This window comes from Pleurodeles waltl, chromosome 9 (assembly GCF_031143425.1).
Source record: "Pleurodeles waltl isolate 20211129_DDA chromosome 9, aPleWal1.hap1.20221129, whole genome shotgun sequence".
Lineage (NCBI taxonomy): Eukaryota > Metazoa > Chordata > Amphibia > Caudata > Salamandridae > Pleurodeles > Pleurodeles waltl.
This window is the reverse complement of record NC_090448.1, coordinates 995,355,679-995,378,411: the sequence shown is the minus strand read 5'-3', so window position 1 is coordinate 995,378,411 and position 22,733 is coordinate 995,355,679. Positions and strand designations below refer to the sequence as shown.

Sequence of the window (22,733 nt, the reverse complement as noted above, 5' to 3'; positions counted from 1 at the left end):
CAGAGAGAAAAATCAGGATAAATGCTTCAATGTCCTGTACTCATTGCGATGTAAAGAATGCCTTGAACTGCACTTTACCCAAGATAGTGCCTATAAAAAGAAAGCCTTTGTGAATGAATCAGGTGTGAATTTGTCAGGTTGATTGAGAACCTCAACAAATGTTAGGATGTTTGTAGTCATCTGGAGGTGGTTCCCAACTGACTGAAAGAGCCAGTCGTCAAGGTAGATGGAAAATGGTATCCCCAACTTCAGAAGATGGACGTCAACCACTGCCATTACTTTTCTGAACAACTGAATGACATTTAAGTGCTCTTGTCTAACCTGGAACCGCAGAGAATGTCTGTGGGACAGCAGGACAGGCATAAGAAAGTATGCACCCTCAGGTCCAAGGCTACCATCCAGTTACCCGAATCCAATGCAGAAAGAACCTGGGCCAATGTGTACAATTTTAATTCGTCCTTCTGTGGGTAGGACGAAGGCCTCCATCCTTCTTCAGCACGAGGAAATTGTAGGAGTAATAATCCATCCTTATTTCTGAGTCCAAAACAGTCTTGATTGCTCCTTTGGACAGTAAAGCTTACACCTCTTACTTGCAGGAAGATGGATAGGTGCTTGTCTGAAAGTTGCTTTGATGTGGGAGGAAGCTGTGGAGGGTTGGAAATGAATGGAAAGACATACCTCCCTGCTGGATGACCGGGAGGACGCATCTGTTGGATGTGAGGGACTGCTACCCTTGGAAAAAAATGTCAGATCCTGACTCCCACATGGTGGTTGTGGGTGATGCTACAAGGGAAAGAGACGGGCATCATTAGGGCTCCTGGGGCACCAATCTTCCCAGATTCCTGTTCCTACCCATAAAAAGACTAGGGTGACTGCAGCAGAGGTGGGGATGGGCCTAGCAGTGCCTATACACCAACCCTCTGGAGAAGCCTTAAAAGGGTGAAAAAAATGACAGAAGTAAAAAGCCCAAAAAGTACTGTAATCTAGCTTTTCTTCAAGGGTTTTAGGGCAGAATCAGCCTTTTTGACAAACAGGTGTGATCCATCGAGGGCACAGCCATAAAATGATGCTTGCACAGTGGATTGCATTTACGCATGGCGACTGGGCACTACACTAGTGCTGACTGCTCACCATAAGCAATCAGCAGGATTGAGACCAGCACAAATCACATATTTGGCGGCATCCTGACCATCTTGATTGGTTTGAGCCAACAAGGCCCTAAACTCTCTGGATCTGCTAGCAAGGTCTTGCTGGCCATGTTCCAGTGAGCATTTGTACAATTGCCTAGTAGGAAATATGCATTGAAAGACATCAAGGCTAGGCCGGCTCAAAGGTCCATCAGTTTCCTAAACGAGTTAGTCCTTTTTGACTATCAAAGTGGGGTAGGAATTAGGATTCATCTTGCTAGTGGAGGTTTACACTCCCAGGAGTAGGATGCTGTATAAGAAAATCAGAGTCACCAGGAGCAGATCAGACGCCTGGCCACCTGCCTGTTCACAAGAGCAAAGCTTACTCATAATGTTCATTATAGGGTCAGTCAGGGCTTGGTTGCATGGAAGTATCAGCTCAGAGGAAGCAGGCTCAGGTTGCAGAATTCTATAAGGATATTTGCCTTAATTTCAACAGGCATTATTTGTCGGTGCAGGACTTTATCAGCACATCTAATTCCCACAGCAAAGAAAAGACTCTTCCGTTGACAGCCCAAGGGGGCAACCAACCCTGTATCAGGGGAAGTATCAAACCTACTGGCCTTCTGTAAATCCATGCATAAAATAATCATGATGTGGGGGTTATCACCCCTATCATCATCCCCATTGTAATTTTCGAGCACTGGCAAACATTGGTCAGAATTGGAACCAAAATGCAAATGAAGCTCCAAGGACATTGCCTTGGTGGTGTGAGTGTATTGCCTGAAAGGGGTTTCTGGAGTGGAATCCGAGTGCTACCTCAGTCAGGGTCAATACAGATTAAGCTGCCAAGTGGGCTGTGGATTCCCCACTCTGGCTTCTAAGAAAGAGGCAGCGGTGCAGGTCCTTGAGCCTGACTGGAAATTGCCACCAGAGTCAGTGGGGAACCCACAACTGATCCCAAGGGTTCAGATGATGCATTCGCTGGCAGTAACCAGATTCAAGGTCCTAGCAGATACTCAAGTTCCAAAGGCACTCCAGAGGGAGCCGGAACAGTTCCAAAAATACAAAGAATGGCCTTCTTGAAGGTCTCAACATCGCCCCTAACCTGGGGAACTAGGGGTGCATGGAGATCAACTGCAAGAGCGGCTCCTTAATCAGGGGCGAGAGAGTGGCACCTTGACACTACTTCGGTTTAGACTTTGCCTTAATTAGTTTTCTTTTAGATTCAGACTGACTTATGGGGTGACGTCGACCACAAATAAGATCTGTTGTGGGATTGGCTGCAACAGCAGGAATGGGCCTGCTCCCCCAACTTGGAACAGGACTTACACGAGGTCTGTGACTTCTTTTGAGGCACATTTCATGCAGATCCTTTACCAATATCTGTTTGACAGTCAACATCATTTGAACCCTGAATTTTTAGGTGGGGACATTGCTTCCTTGCAGAGTTGACTTCAATTTAAAAAAGTAGCCAATAATGATAGAAAAGGAGACATAACTCAAGACTGGTGTCCAGAGGCGCAGAAAGAAAGGAACTGACCTCAGCTTGTAGGGGTAGCCCTTACATGGAGCTGTGCTGTGTTATTTCTGGGGAAAAACTAAGGCAACACATAGCCGCAGTGCACCATCTAGCTGTGCACTGTAGCACTATTTTGAGCAACTGCCAGAAGCAGACTGAGGTATAATCGTCAATAGTGGCATTGGCAGTTAGAAGTAGCCATCAGAATTCAGCTTATCCAATACATCTCTACGAAACAGCAGTAACAAACCCTACAAAGAAGTACATTGAAGAAATATACAGTAGTGTCCAAATTGTAACTGCATGCATGAAGTCTTTAGACTTCCGACTAAGACACGTCCAAGCACAACAGGTTTCTGGAATACTATTATATTTGAGATTTCAGAAAGAATAATGTGTACTTTGGTTCCAGTGACGGAATGGAAAGCTCAATTTCAAAGGCTAGAACCCAAATGTAAGAAAATTGTAAACTTTGATGTTTCATTCTCTAAACGTACAGCAGCATTAGTAAGATAATGATAAGTGTGACCAGAGTTACAGGATGGATCAGAAGCCTGGCCACCAGGGACAGTAAGACTGTTTCAAGAAACTAGGCCTCCTCAAGCAGCATGCAAAATTTATGGGGAGTACATATACAATGCAATGTTGGAAGAAGAGAAAAATCATGGTATGATCAGTACAAATGACTACTCTGGATAACATTAGACAGACTGAAAAATTAATCTAGATGACAACAGCCAAACAAGACACTATATTTCATTAATTACAACTCTAAATTTTAAGTGATGTGGGTAAAATTTACATCCTAAGTTTAAATAAACCCTCGCAATGGTGGAGATAACAGAATAGAAAGAAAAAGAAGCTTACATTAGAAGGCACAGCAGTACGCAGTAAAGCCCCTATTTATTTCCATTAGAGCCTTGCATCACTGGTGGTGATGGGCAGGAAGAACGCCCAACTTAAGGCTCCTACACTCTTAGTCCAGTATGGCACAGTGACTCCCTTGTCACATTATGCCCCCCCCCCTCCTTTATCACCAGTGTGCCATCTAACACGTGCTTCCCCCCCCGGGCTGTGCCTCTCTGCCTGAAACATATGCCTCTGGGCTATCCCCCTGATGCAAACACTCGTTCCCTCCAACAGGGTCTGAAGCAATTGTTCTACGTAGTCCCTTAGTACGAGTGACGTTTTTGTTACTGCTACACATGCTGTACCTGTGTTGCTGCTCATATTACTGAAGCTTGAGAAACACTTCCATCACAAAAGCGAAGAACAACCTCCTTAGTCAATGTTCTTACCAGGTTTGGTGGGGTCCCGCTCAAGAAGTCTAAAGGATCATGGCAGATATCCCGAGTAGTATTCCTAGGAGCCCAGTCTGTAAGACAAATAAGCAGCATTGCTTTTCACCTGGAAATAATTCCATTCAGACCAACAGGTCATTTGCATTTGGGGAAAGAATCTCTGAAAAGTCACAATTACAGGCATAAAAAAAGTAGCATCAGTTTCTTGGAAATCATTCTTGGCTTTAACACAGTATAATAATTCACGATTCTCTCAAAATAATTAAATGAAATATTAAGTGAATGTCCTGATAGAATAGTGACAGACATCCTGCTGACAGCCCCTCTATAAAGATCCATAGTGAATTGTCATAGCTCACATTTTGTGTCAGAGATGCTGAACAACTGTAAATCGTTCCACAATATTATATTTTTGTTTCACTCATGGACTGAAAAGGGGCCAGAGTGGACAGGTTTGGCTTGTGCATGCATCTCTGAAACTCTTCGCTCAACATCGCTCAATCAGTTTCTTGAGTAGTCCATCTACTGAAGTCCCCGTACACAATCTTGTGGTGATGCACTCTCCTTGCTTCTTTGGATCTCACTGGAGCTATGTTTTGAAGAACTAGTGTGCAACTCCTAACACTACCAAAATTTGATCCTCAATTGAACAAAAATCGCCCTGGTTCTTTAACGAAAATTTGCAAGCCTAGTCATTAATGATGGGATGGATTTGACTTGGGGGTGATGTAAGGAAGCTTAGTGTTGAATTTGGGAATATAGTCAAATCTTAGGTTTGAACACAATTGCCAAGGGCTATTTTCGTCCTGGAAGTAACAGGATCATAATTTTCTCTGCTTCTCCCCCTTGTGTATATATGTGACATTTATTGAGGGAGGCCAGCAAACTCAGGCTTATATTGATTGGTGGATGCTCAATGGACAAGCTACTTACCTTTGGTAACACCGTATCTGATAAAGACAATATCAATTTGCAGATTCCTTACCTTAGAATTTACCCCAGACATCAGTCTGGTTTCGGATATTTTTCCTCAAGCAGTACCCCTGCCCACTTATTTGGCGTCAATCGACTCAGCATCTGTTGTCCGCACCGTGCGTGCTGGATATGACATTGTAGGCCCCATATAGGCACCACCCTGGCACGTGGACGTCAGTTTCTTTTCACACCTTTCCAAGCCAGAAGTGCAGATCTATTAAGAACACTGACCATTGGTCTGTCAAAACTAGGGCCACAAAAGTGAAGTCCCTACCCCTAGAAACCAGTTTGCTGGAGGGGGTGGGTGGTGGGGGACTGGGGTCAGGATAAGGATGGGTGGGTCAGTAAGGAATCTGCAACTAGATATTGCCTATATCAGATAGGGAGTTACCGAAGGTAAGTAACTTGCCCATTTGATAGAAACATCTAGTTGCAGTTTCCTTACCTTGGAATAGATACCCAAGCAATACCATCCCCAAGGGTGGGTTTGCGAACTAAGATCACACCAGAAAGTCCTGCAGGACCGAACAGGCAAAGTGCCTGGCCCTACGGACCAGACTGTCCAGGCAATAGTGTTTGGTAAACACGTACAGAGATGCCCATGTTGAAGCCTGACAGATGTCCAGGATAGGAACTCTATGTACCAAGGCAGCAGTTGCAGCTTTAGCTCCGATACAATGAGCACACAAAGCCTCAGGGGGTTGCTTCTCAGCCAGTGCGTAGCACATTTTAATGCAGAGCATGACACATCTGGAGGTGGTTCTCTTCTGCACTGCCAGCCCTTTCTTCGTACCCACATAACAAAAAAAGAGTTGATCATTCACCTGGAACTCTTTGGTATAATCAAGGTAGGACGCCAAAGCTCTTTTTGGGGCCAGGCAGTGAAGTCTCTCCTCTTCCTTAAAAGGAAGTTTGGGAGCATAAAAAGTAAGCAAGGTGATTGATTTGCCTACATGGAAGGGCGTAACCTCTTTCGGAAGCAAGGTGGTCAGTGTGTGAAGCACCACCTTGTCAGGATAGATGCAAAGGTAGGGTGGCTTAGATGTCAATGCCTGCAGCTCACTCACTCTGAGGGCAGATGTAATGGTCATAAGGAAGGCTGTTTTCCAAGTGAGAAGCCTGAAAGGACAACTGCGGAAGGGCTCAAAACACAACAGGAATGTCAAAACCAAATTCAAGTCCCATTGGGGCATAATGAATGGGAATGAACGAAACATATATAAGGCCATTAAGGAACCTATTCACAATAGAAGATTTAAGCAAAGAAGATTGATCAGGCAACCTAAGTGGCGACAGCAGACAAATATCCTTTGAGAGTGCCCAGTGCAGGGCCAGAGAATGTATAAACAAGAGAACCTCAGAATGAGGGGCAGAGATGGGGGTCAACAGACTTATCTGTGCACCATGCCACATTTTTGTTTCCCCCAACGACAGGCCTATACAGTTTTGGTGGAGAGACAGCTGGCTGCCAAGATTACATTACAAACTTTGGGCGGAAGGTTGTAAGCTGTCAACTGTTGCCGGTCAATCTCCATGCAAGAAGCAGAGACTGGACAGGTTCAAGTGGAGAACCCTCCCCTGCTGCTGTGACAGAAGATCCTGCTGAAGGGGCAGTCTGATCAGAGGATCAATGGCCAAGCTCAATAGCTTGGGAGACCGGACTCTTCGTGCCCAGTCTGGAGCCACAAGGATTACTTGGGCCCAGTCATTATTGATCTTCTGGTGAACTCTGGGCAGAAGTGGAATGGCCGGAAACGTGTACAGGAGGCCCGATTTCCACTCAAGAGGAAGTGTCACCAAGCGAATACCACCTTGGAAACTCCATGCACAATACTGCTGACATTCAGTGTTCTCTGCAGAGGCGAACAGATCTAACCAAGGCTCTCCCCACTGCTGAAAGAGACCTTGCACCACCTCCAGATGGAGACACCATTTGTGATTGACTAAGCATGGATGGCTGATTTTGTCCGCTCTGATGTTCAGAGAGCCGACCAGATCTGGAACCACCAGGGAAGTGCCCTGTTGTTCCAGCCACGTCCAGAAGTGCAGAGCCTTCTGGGAAAGGGTCCACAACGGTCGCTTTGTGATGAAGCTCCGGCCTTGGATTCCTCAACATCTAGAATAAATGCCGTACATAATGCATCTGCAGCCATCCACGACACTATCTCATGCAGAATAGTGGGCTGTTCGACCGGGTCGGCTGTGGCAGTCGGGCAAGAGACGGGGATGGACGTCCACCCCATATGGCTATTGAGCCGGCCTGAGCCTCGGAGACCCGTGGTAACAGGGACCGCGGGTGAGCCCAAGGCTTAAGACTATCAAGCTCTAGTAGGTCTGTGGGCTGCTGTTGCTGGCTTTGGCAGCCCCCTCACCCCTGGATTGCAAGGGTGAGCTGATCGATTGATTGCAGGTCGACTGAAGAGATGCTGTGGACGGTACTAGGCTGTGCTAACGGCGGTTGCATCAAGCCACAGGGCCCTAGCTCACCTATATTGGCGGCCTGCATACAGGGACCAGCAGCCCAGTGACCCCCTCAGCTGGCACTGACTGGGGCTGCAATCATTAGCATCGTGGCGGGCCTGTCTTGGACTCACCTCACTGCCAGCATCGTATGGGGCGCATGCGCTGTCCTTGTGCAATTCTGACTCTTCCCGCTGAGGCCCGGGAGGCAGTGAGACAGTTATTGGGGCACTGGAACTGAGCCGCCACATTGGGTGCTGGTGAGTGCCTCTCATTTGCAAGTGCCCTTCTATCCCTACCCTGATGGGCCACCTCTCTCCCTTCTTGTAGGGGTATTACGCCCCACCCTCCATTGGGTAGTAACCCCCCCCCCCCCCCCTTAGAGACCTCACTGTTGGACTGGATCCAGAGGCAGCACCCTTGTGACTACCTACCCTGGTGGATTGCTGAATGCTTGTTGGGTCACTACAGTAAGTGCCTGTCAACTCTCCTTGACCAGTCAGCACCTGCCCATAATGCCTACCTGCTTTGCCTTATGCCCGCCACCACCGACCCCAGCTTATTACTCCTGCTTATGAGAACTGAAAAACTCAACTGTCGTCTACCACCTCTAAAACACCTCTGCACAACAATCCACATCACCGCATGCTCTCCCTGTGCATAGGGCGCATGGACCCATAACAGAAGAAGCTTCCATTGGAACGTGCGAAAGACCTGGCAAGATCTGAGGCCCCTGCTGAAATGACAGAGAACCCGCTGGGGCCGCCGGATCCCGAGCTGCATGCCACAACTGAGGCCCTCATGTCAGAGATACATCCCGGATTTCACACCATGGACACCACTTGATGCCCTTGCAGGTAGACTGGACAGTATGGGAGAACGTCTGGCATCAGACTTGCCTTGATGATGCTGAGGAACATTTCCCCACATTGGAGGGCAGTGCAGTTAAGATGGCAAAACGGCTTTATAGGCTGTAACATCTCATGAAAATATGAACTTGAAGGCTAGATCCACAGCAACCGGCAGGATGGACCAATTTGTGCAACGTCTCCTGACGGAGCTGTTCAGCCACGAGCACTTGACTGCTATCTTTGTGGTGGAGTGCCCGCATCATCCCTTCGGCCCCCACACTACTCTCCCCCACCCCCCACCCTACTTGTGACGCTTCTTTCCCACTTGCTGGAAATTCTCATCTCCCCCTTGCAGTTGGGATTAGTCTCTCACAGATAGACCTCTCAATCTGCGTACTTTATTTTCAGTTCTTAACAGGATTTCTCCTGAAACCCTTGTGGCAGTAGTTCTTCTTGATGCAGAGAAGACATTTTATTTCCTGGAGTGGCCTTTTCTGCTAGCTACGCTCTTGAAACTGGGTCTGCTTCGGGGGTTCACCTCCCTTGTTATACTTCTGTATTCACAACCGAAGGCTCGTATTCGAGTCAATGGTTCATCACTGTTCCATTTACCATAGTCAGGGGGATGAGACAGGGAAGTCCGCTGTCCTTGTTTATTATGGCAATAGACCCACTGGTTCGGCATTCACAAGAAAAGCACCTCCATTGCGGCTTGCAACTCATATCCGGCCCCTGCTTCTCTCTTTACAAGGAAAAGACATCCTGCTGTTTGTACGTTGGCTTGCAGTTAACCTAGCACCCCCCCCCCCCCATCATTATTGAGATGTTAATATTTGTTAGGTTTTCTGGACTACAAATAAACTGGGGAAAATCCAAACAGTTTCTGCTGAGGCTACAACGCCAGTAGTGTGTCAATACTCTTTAAAATGGCGAGACACACATGGTCAAGTATTTAAGCGTGCATGTACACAGCAACAAAGAGCAAGTCCTTCAGCTGAACTATGGCCTCGCGAGCAACAATAGATTGAGAGATGCATTTGTCTCCTGCAGTCCATGCCTGGCCACACAGCCATTATTAAAATGATGGTTCTCCCTTTAAAACATTTTTTTTTATATCTCTTCCTAAACATCCTTATCCCTCCTCACCAATGCTTTTTTCACTATGCTTTGGAGTTTACTCCTGAGCTTGGTCCGTACAGGCCGTAGACCACGAGTGGGATGGGACACCTTGGTGCTCCCCTATGAGCGCAGTGCGTTTGGAGTACCACACCTCCAACTTTATTTAGTAGCGCAATATCAGTATATGCACCATTGGTACCACAGGGACGTACGTCTTCCGTATGACGAATCTGAGCACAACCAGGCGGGTCGGGTCCCGCTGCACAATCTTACCACCAGGGGATTCCCTTGGGCCATACAAACATTGAAACTATCTAGTACCTGCTGGGCTTGGCAAAAACTCCTTCAATTGACCGCTGATGTCCAGTTACTATGCCAGCAACGTCCCCTTTTTAGGACCTTGTGGGCCACATTTCCTTGCAACTTGTTTGAAGCGTTTAGTATATTTATTGTGCTTTCCGTCCAATGGTATAGAAGTCCCATTTTGACTCAGATTTTAATAAACCACCAGGTTTATTACACCCCCACAACCCCCCACAAAAAGTCCATAACCCCACCCGCTTGTTGCAGTATCACATGGCAGTGGTAGTGTCTGAACACCTGCACTACCTGCCCATTAAGAAAGGGAACAAATGCTTTCAATGCTAGCCTGATCACCCAAAGCTCCAGCTGGATGATGTGGAGTCCAGACTCCGCCGGAGACTAGGTGCCTGATCCCCATATCTCCCAAGTGGCTGTTCTATCCCAGAAGTGATGCAGCTGTCACTACTGTCAGATCTGGTTTGGAAAGTGAGAGGGATCCCCTTTGCCCAATCGCAGTTCGTTAGTCACCACTGCAGACCTTGTGCAGTTCCCTCTGAGATCTGGACCTTGTCGGAGAGATTCCCCTGATGGTGCACCCATTGGAACTTCAGGTCCTACAGCCCACATATGCCATCTGGTATGTGTCACCAGCAGGATGCAGGAGGCCATGAGGTCCAGAAGCCTCAGTCATTCTTACCGAAATCCAGAAGAGGCACATGGCCTTCCTACAACTCTAAGTTGGTCAGAGGGTCGCTTCAGCTCCCGGATACTCAGGGAGGTGCAAAGCTCAGAGGTTGGAGGCCTAGAATTACACTCCTTTTCCCTAGTCTGCCGACTGATGTGGTGAAGTCAAAGAATGTTTGTTATTTTTCGACTTCTTGCGCCTCGAGGACTTGGAATGGGACGATAATGAAGGGGGGCTCAGAGATCGATCCTGGGACATTCCTCTCGACTGAGACCTATATGGAATAGAGCACAGACTCGCAAAGAGCTTTAAGGATCGCTCCCCTCAAAGCTTCTGGAATCATAACCGGACACTGAGCACGAATTTGGGTCGCAGTCGCGATCCAGACACCACGAGCACACAAGTTGCGGATCAGACACGGACATCGCCCAGTGACCAAACCCGCAGGGCTTCAACCTAGTCTTATGCTAAGGCATCCTCAACACACCAGGAGCCTAAACACTCAAAAGTCTGACAAAAAGTTGAAAGACCAGTCAAAAATTGGCTGACGATTAGGTCTTCTTCAGATCAACGCTAGGCTGGCGCATAAAGAAAAGAACAGACGTCAGTGCACAGGGGTGGCGCCTACATAGGACGCACGTCCACACCACCTGATGCAGAGCCGATCAATGCCACCCAACAGTGTGCAAGGGTACTGCTCGAGAAAAATCAACAGATCCAGATTGATGCCTGGAGAATCTGTAGAGCTAGACAAGGAGAAAGGGTTTAGTTGAGATGGAGTCAGATCAATAACCTTTGCTTTTTCTGTATCTCTTTAGAGAGCTTTAGCCATCTTTTCCCATGTGTCTGAAGGTCAGTCTACTAAAACATACGTCCATGAACTCTGACTAGGCTTCACTAAACTCAGATGACATGATAAATGCATGCATAGATGAGCCGCAACAATTATACTTTTGGTGTAACCCACACATCGTACTACCACGTTTCACAGCATGATTTATGGCAAGAGCAACTTCTGCTAGGACATTTTTTGAATCTTGCTGCCCATTCTCTGGCAGGCAATGAAGCATGTTTGCCATGCTGCTCTAAGGATCCCTTTCGAGGAGAAAAATAATGGCACATGGGCTCTTCTGGTCGCAGATGCTCTCATTTTCATATAAGCAGCCACAGGGTTTACGTAGCACCTGCCTACTGTGGCAGTAAAAGAGTTGTTTGGCAAGCTATGCAACCTTGTACTTCGCCTGGTCAGATGCTAGCAGCTAGAGAACTGAAAAGCTCATGCTCTCTTGTCTAGATAGCTTTTTAAAATAGATTAGCACAGTCAAGGCTCATTTTAAGCTGCTGTCCAACTTGGGCACTCTATAGACTGCTTCCTTGGGTGCTAAATACAACTCCAAATCATTGCATTATCTACATGAAGCCATGAAAATGAGAAGAATATTCTAGGAAGCTGTGCTGAGAACTATGGCAAGAGTGCAAGGTTGTAGAAAGATCGTATAGAATTCTCTGCATCAGCTGATATTACATTGCCTTTTGTGGTAAATTTCTATTTGCGTTGGAGCTTGAAGCAGTGTAATGACTTCACAAAAATAGTTTCATTTAAAAATACTCTCAATCTTCTCAAATTAAAGTACTTATGTACAACATAACAAAACCTCTTACATCTTGTTTTATTACCAAGCATGCTTGCTGACTCGTCATTTGATTATTCAGATTTTTATAAAGCACTCCTTTTGCATTCAGGATTTTCCATTACTGATTATATATATATATATATATATATATATATATATATATATATATATATATATATATAATATAAATAAATAAATAAATAAATAAATAAACTTTATTCCCTGCTAGAATGCCCTCTAAACTAGTCTTCCAGCATATCAAATTAACTAAATCCATGAAGCTGCAGTTAGGTTAAAACTAGAGTTAAACAAAAAGCATATTACCTATACCGGACCAGCTCTCCCTGGCTCTTCGTCAGGAAGAGTTTTTAAATTGAGTGCGTCGGAAATTCGACGCTAGCACGTTACTATCCTAGAGGACTTGCTGGTACCGCGTTGTTGCCCTTTAAGGGACTGGAATCAATTCCTATTTACAGACCCCAGAGCCAAACCAAAAGGTAGCAGGCCATCATCCCATTTAGATCCATCCTCCTAAAAATCGCATACCCTGCGCATTATATACTATTGCTCATTGCCTGCCAAAAGAAGGAAAAAACCTAACATACATTTTTTGTAAAAAAAAATATTCGGAAAAGAAAGAAAATTAATTACATAAATTTACCCAGCAAAGAATTCCGTCCATAGAAAAAGATCAAGACTACATAATAATCATAATCCAATTCAAAACAATTCAGGTTTCAATAAGAAGCAAGGCTTGGAGCAACCCAACCCCCCCCCCCACCCCCCCCCCCCCCCAATGACCATTAACGGGACCATTCTGGAAATTGCCCCCATATCACCTGCCCTTTTCTCCTAGCACGTTTCCCCTTCCGTTCATACAGGGCAACTTCAAGGTGATACACAGATAACAATTTACACAGCCACTGTTGACACATAGGGGGTGATGGATCCAGCCATGCAGACGAAATGCACAATTGGTAAACCACCATAGCCATAAATATAAAAGCTCTATGCATTTCCCCCGCTTTCTCAGCAATCCCTAAGACCATAATCTCAGGGGGTAAGCTTGACTTTGTATCCCACTACCCCTTTTAACATTAACTGGACTCCGTCTTTCAACACCGTCAATTTCCCACAGGTGGCAAACATATGGGTGATATCTGCCCCAAGCATCCCACACCTCGGACAATGTATCCCCTCTAATCCACCCTATTTAGCTAGATGGGCTGGTGTATAATATAGGTCATACACTGTCTTATAGTGCTGCGCCTGTAACGCTGAGGACAATAGCATAGTATATCCGAACTCTAGTGATTTAAGAAAGTTAATACCACCGTTTTCAAACCTGCCCTCCCACTTCTCACTATATTTCTCTAAATCATTAGGCTGTTCTGACATAAACATTGAGTAAATAAATATTTTTGTTATATTGGTCTTTTCGATTATATCCTTCAGAAAAGGATTATTTACAAACCCATGTACCCCCCAGCTTTTTTACTTACTTTTTTTTGTATCTGTAGGTATTTGAAAAAAATCTCTGCTCAAGTCCAAACTGCTCTCGGAGATCCTTAAACGACTTAACTCTGAGCCCATCATAAAAATCTCCTAACCTTTTTATACCTAAGAGGGCACATTTTGCAGCATAGTGATCTTTAAATATTACAGGCAGGGACGGGGTTGTTCTTTATTAAGGTATAGTAATTAAATCTTCCAAGCCTGATCTTCTTCCGCCATGGCCGCCAGCATCTATAGGCGGCATCAAGTACCTTAAATCGTACTTTCTTGTAATACCCAGCTTCATGAAAAGTCAGCAAGCTTCCATTAGCTATTGGTCCTATCAGCAGCTACCCCAATCTTGCCTTGTTTCCACCCCAACAATGGGCGCATATACTGAAAAGTCGCTGCCAGCTGAGAATTTCAGCCAGAGAGGACCCCCCCCCCCCAATTTCCCAGGGTAAAGACATAAATTTGCTTGCCCTTCTGCTTTACCATATGCCCATATAAATCTCATTACTAGCCGGTCCATCTCTTTGAACCGGGAGTTTGCAAAACTCAATGGAATAGCCCGAAAGAGATACAGCAGCTTAGGGAGAAGGATCATTTTAACCTTATTGCATCTTTCCATTATAGACATATGTACATTGTTAGTATGAACCTGGACCCAATATTAGAAAAAGAAAACCAGGATTTGAACAGATGGAACAATCTCTCCTACCCTTGGGGCGATAGCAATACCGAGATACACTGCATTATCCACCATCCGAGTATCCTTTCTAGTCACGTCTATTGACCAATAATGGGTTTTCGCTCTGTTTAATAAATACCCAGAGAAAATTCCAAATTTACTTGTCACCTCTTCTATTTCTCTCAGTGTTACATCTGGGTTAGTAGTTATGACGGCTATATAATTCGCATACGCCAAGACTTTCGGATCCCAGCCAAACCTGCGAACTGGCAAGATAGTGGAGTTCCCTTCTAGCTGTCTAAGCAAGGGATCTATATAGATTGCAAATTGCAATGGGGAGCACGGACAACCCTGTCTGGTACCCCACTCAATTTGAATACAATAAGATTGCCCTCCCATTAACTGAATACGCACACCAGGGGATCTATAAATGGATTTTATTGCCAAAATAATTTTTTTCCCAAAACCATAAACTTCCATTACCTGCCACTGATAGTTCTAATTCACCCTATCAAACGCTTTCTCAGCATCTAACAACACGACAGCCATAGGTTCTTCTGCCACCTCTGTAGCATCGAAAAGCGTGATGACCCACCTAATATGTTCAGTGGTATCTTTCCCGGGGATATACCCATGTTGATTTGATACTACTAATTTATCGATAACCGTCGAGCAGCAAACATTTTTTTTATACATTTTTACATTGCTATTTATCAATGTGATTGGTCGATATGAACCTGTGTTCTGTGTGATCATTCCCTTCTTAAAAAAAAAACCACTACATTGGCCAGATCCCAAGATGGGGGAGTTTTGCCACCATTTTGCACCTGAGTAAATAATTCCATCAGAGGTAACAGAAGTGTTTTAAAGCACTTGTAGAATTCAAGAGGAATTGCATCGGGACCAGTGGCTTTCCCTGTGGAGAGGTCACTCATTGCCATCTATAATTCACCACTATTAATATGCGCCTCCAGATTAGAGTGGTCTTCGTTTGAAAGTTTGCTGGTCTTAATAGAATTTAAAAACTCAAACATTGCTGCTTCTGTACATAAAGATGTCGAGCTATAGAGCTCGGTATAATACTTTTGAAACACCTCCCTAATCCCATCAGTAGCTACTATAATTTGTCCTGGTTGATCACTAATTTCTCGGATGACCCAGGTTACTGCTTTGTGGCACGCTCTCACCGCCAACAAGTGGCCAGACCTCTCCCCATATTCATACCTTTCGGTGCGTTTAACAAGATATGTTTCCTCACTTTTTCTTTCTGTAACTTCATTTACTGCTGCCTTTGCTATAGCAATCTGCTCCAGAATATTATTCGTATCTCCCCCCCCCCTCTCTCTATAACCAAGATCAACTGGTTTTCTACAGCTCTGAGTTTGATATATGCATCCTTTATCAAGACTTGGGCACATCTCTGTTTCCGAAGGCTGAAACTCAGACAATCTCAAGCGAGGCCGTACCCCGATTAAACTCCAGAAATTCCATTATCCAATTTCTCATATTAGCACAGTATTCGGGGTTGTTAAGGAGCCTCCTCTCGAAAGTCCATCTTCTCGTCTTATGCTCAAAACCATCTACATTTAGATCCAATATTAATGGGTTATGGTCCAACATAAACCACAGGTATAATTCCATGCCAGCTCGTGCTAACAGCTCAGGAGATGTTAAAAAGTAGTCTAATCCAGCCATTCACATGGGGAGCCGAATAATATGTATACCCGGGGTCCGGTGCACACAGCTTTACCCAGGCGACAACCAACCCTAACTCCTTCTGCAGCCCTACGATAGCTTTAGATATCCGAGGCTTACGACCCTGGTATCCCTTAGAAGTGGCATTGAGCAGATCCCGTAACCCATCCCAGGATCGATTAAAATTAAGATCACCACAAAGAATATAAAGAGAGGGCCATCCTGCTAATTCCACTACCAAAAAATCCATTACTGCAGGATCATCTGTTATTGCACCATATACAGAGCATAAAGTGAAGCACCCTTGCCTATAGTGACATTCCACTACCGCCAATCTTCCATTTCTATCTGCCTTGCAAATTTTAATCTATTGCTCCGATCCAGTATCACCACCCCTTTGGTCTTAACACCTACAGAACAGACAACAACCCTCATGCCAAGTGAGCCCAGCATCCCTCTATTATGATGTCCCACAAATGCGTCGCCTGTAAACAATATATATATATATATATATATATATATATATATATATATATCAGCCCTAAGAACTTTTAAACCTTCTGCAATTTTTTGCCTTTTCCAGGGATCCTTTAATCCACAAATATTGATTGATGCAATTCGTAATCTCGTCATTTAACCCTTAACCTTACTTGCGTCTCTACGAATATATCCATTTTGTCTTTCTTTTTTAACCCTTCAGATACCTTCTCTCTGCTTTTATCGTATCTTGAGCACCTTTCTTCTCTCTTTCCACTTCATTGATCGCAAACACATTGCTCCTTTCTTTTCAGTTTTTTCTCATACTCCCACCCTGTGCCCCACCGCGTATTCCAACCCCCCTTCTCAAAACCCCATTCCCCACCTGTGCCCCTCCCCTCCATATCATCCTCCCCCCAGCCCCCCCCCCCCATATGAGCAATCAGACCACCACTGGCCTGAATGATGGTGACAAAGTGCCAGCCGGCAACCCCCTCCCCAAGGCACCGCTTTCCTATAACCCAACCTATTTGCACCCCCCCCCCCCAACTTCTAGCAAACTAATCTTTTACTGATGCTGCCTATAACTTCAGTTCCATCAGGTATTAGTTTTCTTGAATTTCCAATGTGAACATCCTCACTTTCCCATTAACCACTGTCTTCAGCCCTGCAGGGGCCAGCAGGAAAGCCTCCTCTCCCCTATCCTGAAAAGGCTTGATCAACTGCCTTAATTGCCACCTGCGCTCCACTGTGGCATGGCAGTAGTCAGGTCGCACAAAAAAGTGACACTCAGCGCAGCGAGAGGGGCGCGGACGGGCCTTCTCGAATATAGCTTGCCACAGTAAGAAATTATCTAAGAAGACCAAAATGGCCCTAGGAAATCTGGCGTCAGAATTACGATCTCCTTGTTTGCTCAAAGGAAATCTGTGGACTCTGAACTTCTGTCTCCAAATTCCAATTTGCGAGCTCAGGAAAGGAAGCACCCAACACCTTAATCATAAATGTTCTGATATCGGCTCCCTCAACCCCTTCTTCTATCCCCCAAAACCATAGGTTATTTTTCCTCTGCCTATTCTCAAAATCCTCTAATTTCCACATGACATCTGTTAGTTGTCCACCTTGGGTGACTACATTGTCTTTCACAGCCGCCATCTCCCCCTCTACCACTGAGGTTCGATTCTCAACCGTGTTCAATTTCTCTATTTCAGAACACGATTTGGCTATCTTCCGGACCGTGACTTGCAGTTGTTTGGTGGCCACTTGGGCTTTTCGATTCTCTGCCAGTGTCTCAGTTTGCAATTCCCTCACGGTACCGTAAATTAACTAGCATTTTGGTGTCAGAACTAGCCATATTGTTCGCCTGCTCATCCGGGCAATTTTCACTTGCAGTTAGATTAAGAGTCAAAGCCATATCACTAGGGGCCTGAAGGGCCCTCTCAGATTGTGACAGTCTGATTCCTGAGTAATCCCACTTGAGCCTCGCTGCAGGAGAGTCCGTGACACCAACTGAGCTGGTTCTGGACTTTATGTGGTTATGATGCCGGCGTTGCGGCTGCACCGTGGGTCCCGTTACAGGGGACAGACTCTCAGCCTATGATGAGCCGCTACCGCCCTCCTCGTTCAAATCATATCCGCTGCTCATTGCTTCTGATTCTTCCGTCAGCGAATAGAATTTATCTCCTCTATCCTTTAGCCAGTCACCATTTCTTTCATCATACTCTACTTTTTCGATCTCCGATGACCAGTTTTTATCCACATCCTCCCCCGCGGCAGCTCCTGTCCTTTCCTGCGCCGTCCTCTTTTTGACACAAGATTCGGGACACCCTTCAATCAAGCTTTGGGTTTCTTTTGCCCTTTCTTGCTCTTGTATATTATTGTGAGCAACGAGATGATCAGACCGCCTTATTTTCGGCTCCGGCTGCATAGCCTTACTCATCTGCCCCTCCCCACAGTCTTGTGGATTTCTAGAGCCCAGGCTGTTCTCCCCAAGTTTGGCATCCATGCATAAACCCAATTCTCCGCTGCTTGCCCCCTCGAGACTTCCGTAGAGATAGGGGGGAATCCTTAAGTATGGGACCTGGATCCTCATAAGCCAGAAAGTTTGTTATACTTGGCTGTGTCTTACTCTGCAATTTGTCTCTTGACTTGTTATCGGGCTGGGCACCTCTGAGTTTAACCTTCGCATCTCTCATGGCCCCGGCGTTGATCTTTCAACCAGCTTTTGTTAACCCCCCCCCCCCAGAGCCCGTTTCCCGCCGGAATGGCCATCACTTCGCTCTTTTGCCATATGTGCCTGGCGTACACTCAGTTTTGTCTGCCACATTTCTTGCACTTTTGGGTGCCATTTCCAACTGCATAGACCAAAACAGAGACCAGGCTCTAAACAATTCACCAATGTTTTGAGCTAATGTTCGCCAATGTTCGACATCTCTTTAGCAGTTCCACTAAATATCAATATCGGGCCTATCCTGGCCCCCTTAGACAATGTACCTCTAAATCCGCCCTGCATTCAGCCGTCTTTTAGTTGCTTAGTATGCCACCACAGCTTATAGTTCTGGCAGAGGCGTGGTTATCGTCGTGGAGAAAAAACATACAAATCAAAAACACAACGAAGACTTTACCGTCAGGTACCGGCGATATGCATCCCACTCGCCGCGCTAACTCCTCATGACATCTGAGGTCCGAGGTACCGAGATACCGCTGGCGACATCCAAAGAGGCGACCATCTTGCTCACCTCTCGTAACATATATTCTAAGTAATCAGGCTTGTGTCTACAGACCTCTGGGTAGTGGGTGCGTAAGAAATGTGAGAAATCACTCAATATTGTGAGGCTGTTCGAGCCAAAGATGGAAAAGCTTTGTCCAGCTCCATTAGCACATCATGCTCGGCGGGATATTGAGAAACCAAGCTGCTGCAGCAAAGATACCAGTTACTCACCGGTAACATAGTTAATTATAACATGCCCCACGTGACAAAAGCATACATACCAGGGCTTTAAGAGGGCCGGGTCTCAGACCTCGTAGTAACCGAAACCGACATTGAGACGCGTCCCTTTTGGGCCCATGTTCACGCCCTTGCCTTTACTGCCACAAACACTGATGGATTTATGTACAATTAAGTAAACAAGTAATCCATGTCTGGGATAGAATTCCTGCCCATGTCTCACATGCTCCCTTAAATCCTGCATTCCCTGAGAGTTAGCCATTTCTAGGATGTTGCGCTTCTGTATTTTTTTGTGTTAACATATTTTCTTGAAGTGTATACTTTCGAAGTGAGTCGCCTCCAGGCACAATTGAAAGCTCTGCGGTTGTGGTTGAAGGAGGTGCTAGTTTCTCACAGTAATTGTCGGTGGGGCAAAATGGTGTTCTAACATATGGAATGGACACGTATTCAAGTTCAATTGTGATTCTGTTTAAATGTGTGTGAAGGAGGTACACAGTTGTCAAACAAATCAACAAGGCGAAAGTACAAGAAAATGCAGCGTTTGCAAGTGAGTGGGCGCTTCATGTATTTGTGGGATAGTGACGTGGAGGAGATGCAAGGACGTACATGCATGAGGGTGCTGAAGAGGAAAGAGTAGGAGTAAGGTATTCAGGTGGACGAGATGTGGACTAAATCAGGGAGTACATGTCTAACAGTGTGAACATAACCAAATTGAAAACCACCACCCTTCCACTCACCTCACTCATGTTTAATTCAGGCTCACAACCTAAGAATTGGAACATTGTCAGTAATATTCACAACAAAATCATTGTAGTTACTCACTTATCTTCAACAGCTAATAACCACTGACAAGACCAATAGTGCTGGCTGGTTTTAGATGTATGTCAGCTGTTTAGTTATATATCTGTATGCAATAACAGGAAGCTCAGCAGAATCACAATATGGGTGGGATAGCACACGACAGGTATCACAGAAATTACGTTTACATGTTTAAGCTGTGCCCCCTAATTACTTCGGCCACCCTCTTTTCACAGACACCCACATTTTTCATCAGCACTGATCCGTATTAGGACACACAAACCAACCTGGTTTCTCAGTCGCCAACATTTCGGATTCTCCTGTCATAGTGACACTGGCTGAGGGTGGACTGCACATTACATCAGCTTGCATCTTAGGGTACTCTAAAGATTCGATGACATCTCCTTCTGGATTATCTGTGGCTGGCTTTAAAGCATCCTCTTGCTGTTGACCAAGGCCTGGAGTGCATATCACATTGGCAGGCAATTGCTCCTCATTGGCTGAATCCGCTTTCTGGAAGAGGAAATAAATTGAAGAGCAGGGACAGTAGGTGAGGTTAGATAGAAAGATTTGGAAAACATTAGCTTCAACTTGAGGAAGAATGATCTGAATGTTATATGAAGGATATGTGGAAAAAAAGAATGCACAAATCACTCACAACAGGTAGTAAGGTAGGATCAAGTTCTTCAACCATTGGGCACACTTCATCTGCTCTTGAAACACTAGAAGAAAAACTGTATTGCTTATTCCAAAGTCACAGCAAAGACACCCAATCTCAACTTGAGAGTCTTCTATTCAGCATATTTGTAATCATGCAGATTTATATATAAAATGTATTTTAACATATATACATAGGATTATAACTGAAACAAGAACTCTCCGTGCAGTGCAATATTAATTGGGGGAGCACAGTAATGTCTTAGTTGAAAATCTGACTTTTCGCAGGGTGGAAAGTAGGAGTTATTGCAAGACTGGAGTTTAAAGAACTTTTTGCACTAGCTTCATAATTGTATACTTTTTTTTTTTTTTTTAAACATCAAAATAGCACGGTCTACACAGAATTGTTGGGCGCAAAGAGTATCACTTGTTAAACTTATTGGAGCATAAATTGTCAATAAAATAAAAAAAATAAAAAAAACACCACACTTTACCAGCCGTCAGAATTCTACTAGGTAGTATGGTCAGTTTGTAAGTTTATATTTGTGGAGTGCATATTTATAGTTTTCTTTGAGCATAGCATCATAGGAGCGCAGGCAGATGCATTCGGCACACGTTGTACCATTTTTTTCTTAAAAAAAAAAAAAAAATGAATTTAAAGGCCATCGTAGAATCAAGGTGAATGTTTAAAACTATTTTACTTGTCTGGGAGGGGGATAGAGCCAAGCAATAAGACCAGTTTAGCAGCAGAATCAGATGCATTAGTTATGGTGTTTGTGTGGAAGTATAACACTGGCACACCATAACTTTGAGAGATTTTTCTCCTGTCTCTAGACATGATTTTATGATTGATGTGCTATTTTAAAGTTGTTCTTATTGGCATTACCAATTTTCCCTAGTGACGATCTTTCAGACCAGATGGGAATATTTCAGTTGATGAAGAGCTTGCGTCCAAGCCAGTAACTAAGTCAAGAATGTTTTCAGTTGTGCGAGTTACTGAATGGATTAGTTGAGTAACAGTGCAGAGTGTTAATACAGTGGGGTATGTGAGGATAACCAAATCATCCACATGGGTATTAAAAATGCCTAAAATAAATCATTTGTTAGGCACAGGAAGTAATACATTCAATTAGAAACATTAAACTGCTGATCTTAGCCCATGAGAGAGAAAGTAAAAGTAAGTTGTTTGGTGAGTAGGAGGTAGAACATAGATGGCTATCACCTCAGTCATTTAAAGAGGGGAAAGGTAGAACATTAAGAGGAAGAAAAATCTCTGTAAACAAATATTTGGCGAAGTATGAGGTGGGTCTCTATGGACACAAAACATGTAAAGAAGTTAATCGGGGACAAGGTCATCTGGAAGCTAATGAATCTTCTAAACTCCAGTGGACAGCACCAACAGACAACAAGATAATGACCTAATCTCAAATCCCCATTAGATGCCTACTCAAAGACCAAGAGGTGGACATGAGGACTCACAAAATCTCCAGCAGAGTGGGGGGGCTATGTGGGAGGAATTCTAGAATCATTAACCAATGCTGGCAAATACTGGAACTTGATTTACAGATTAATATTTAGTGTTACCTTTGCAAATTGTCTGTGCTGCCAAACAGAACCTTCTTAACAGAAGCAAGCAGTAGATTTGCTGTTTCAGACAACTGTTCAGGCTGGCCACCAGAGACGCACTCTGGCTCAATGCTTTGCAAGTCCGAAACTTTTGATACAGAACCTTCCAGTTCTGCACCAATGCTTTGCGACAAGCTGCTCTTGCTGACTTTGGATGATGGCCCTGTTAAAAAGATAAAGCACAACATTCAGCCAAGGACATCAACTTTTAAAAGCTTCTATGTGAGATGTATATGTAACTGGTAGGTAAAGTAGGTTGCCACTTTCCATTACTTGGAAATGCATTGTTTTGAACGCACTCGTCTATAAACCTGAAAGCGTTTAATCTTACCCCCTGTTATTCTAAACACATTTGTTGAAACTGTAGAGGTACA

General features: G+C 44.7%; 1 protein-coding gene across 3 annotated transcripts in view; it reads right to left on the bottom strand.

Moving 5' to 3' along the window:
* DLGAP5 (DLG associated protein 5) overlaps positions 1-22,733 on the bottom strand; it is a 152,952-nt gene that overhangs the window by 4,013 nt on the left and 126,206 nt on the right. For all 3 annotated transcript variants that reach the window (XM_069208536.1, XM_069208537.1, XM_069208538.1), the window contains exons 15-18: positions 22,318-22,522; positions 20,735-20,798; positions 20,364-20,589; positions 3,948-4,024 (exon numbers count right to left, since the gene is read on the bottom strand). In XM_069208536.1, coding sequence (XP_069064637.1) covers positions 3,948-4,024; positions 20,364-20,589; positions 20,735-20,798; positions 22,318-22,522 — 572 coding nt within the window. The remainder of the gene's footprint in view (positions 1-3,947; positions 4,025-20,363; positions 20,590-20,734; positions 20,799-22,317; positions 22,523-22,733) is intronic.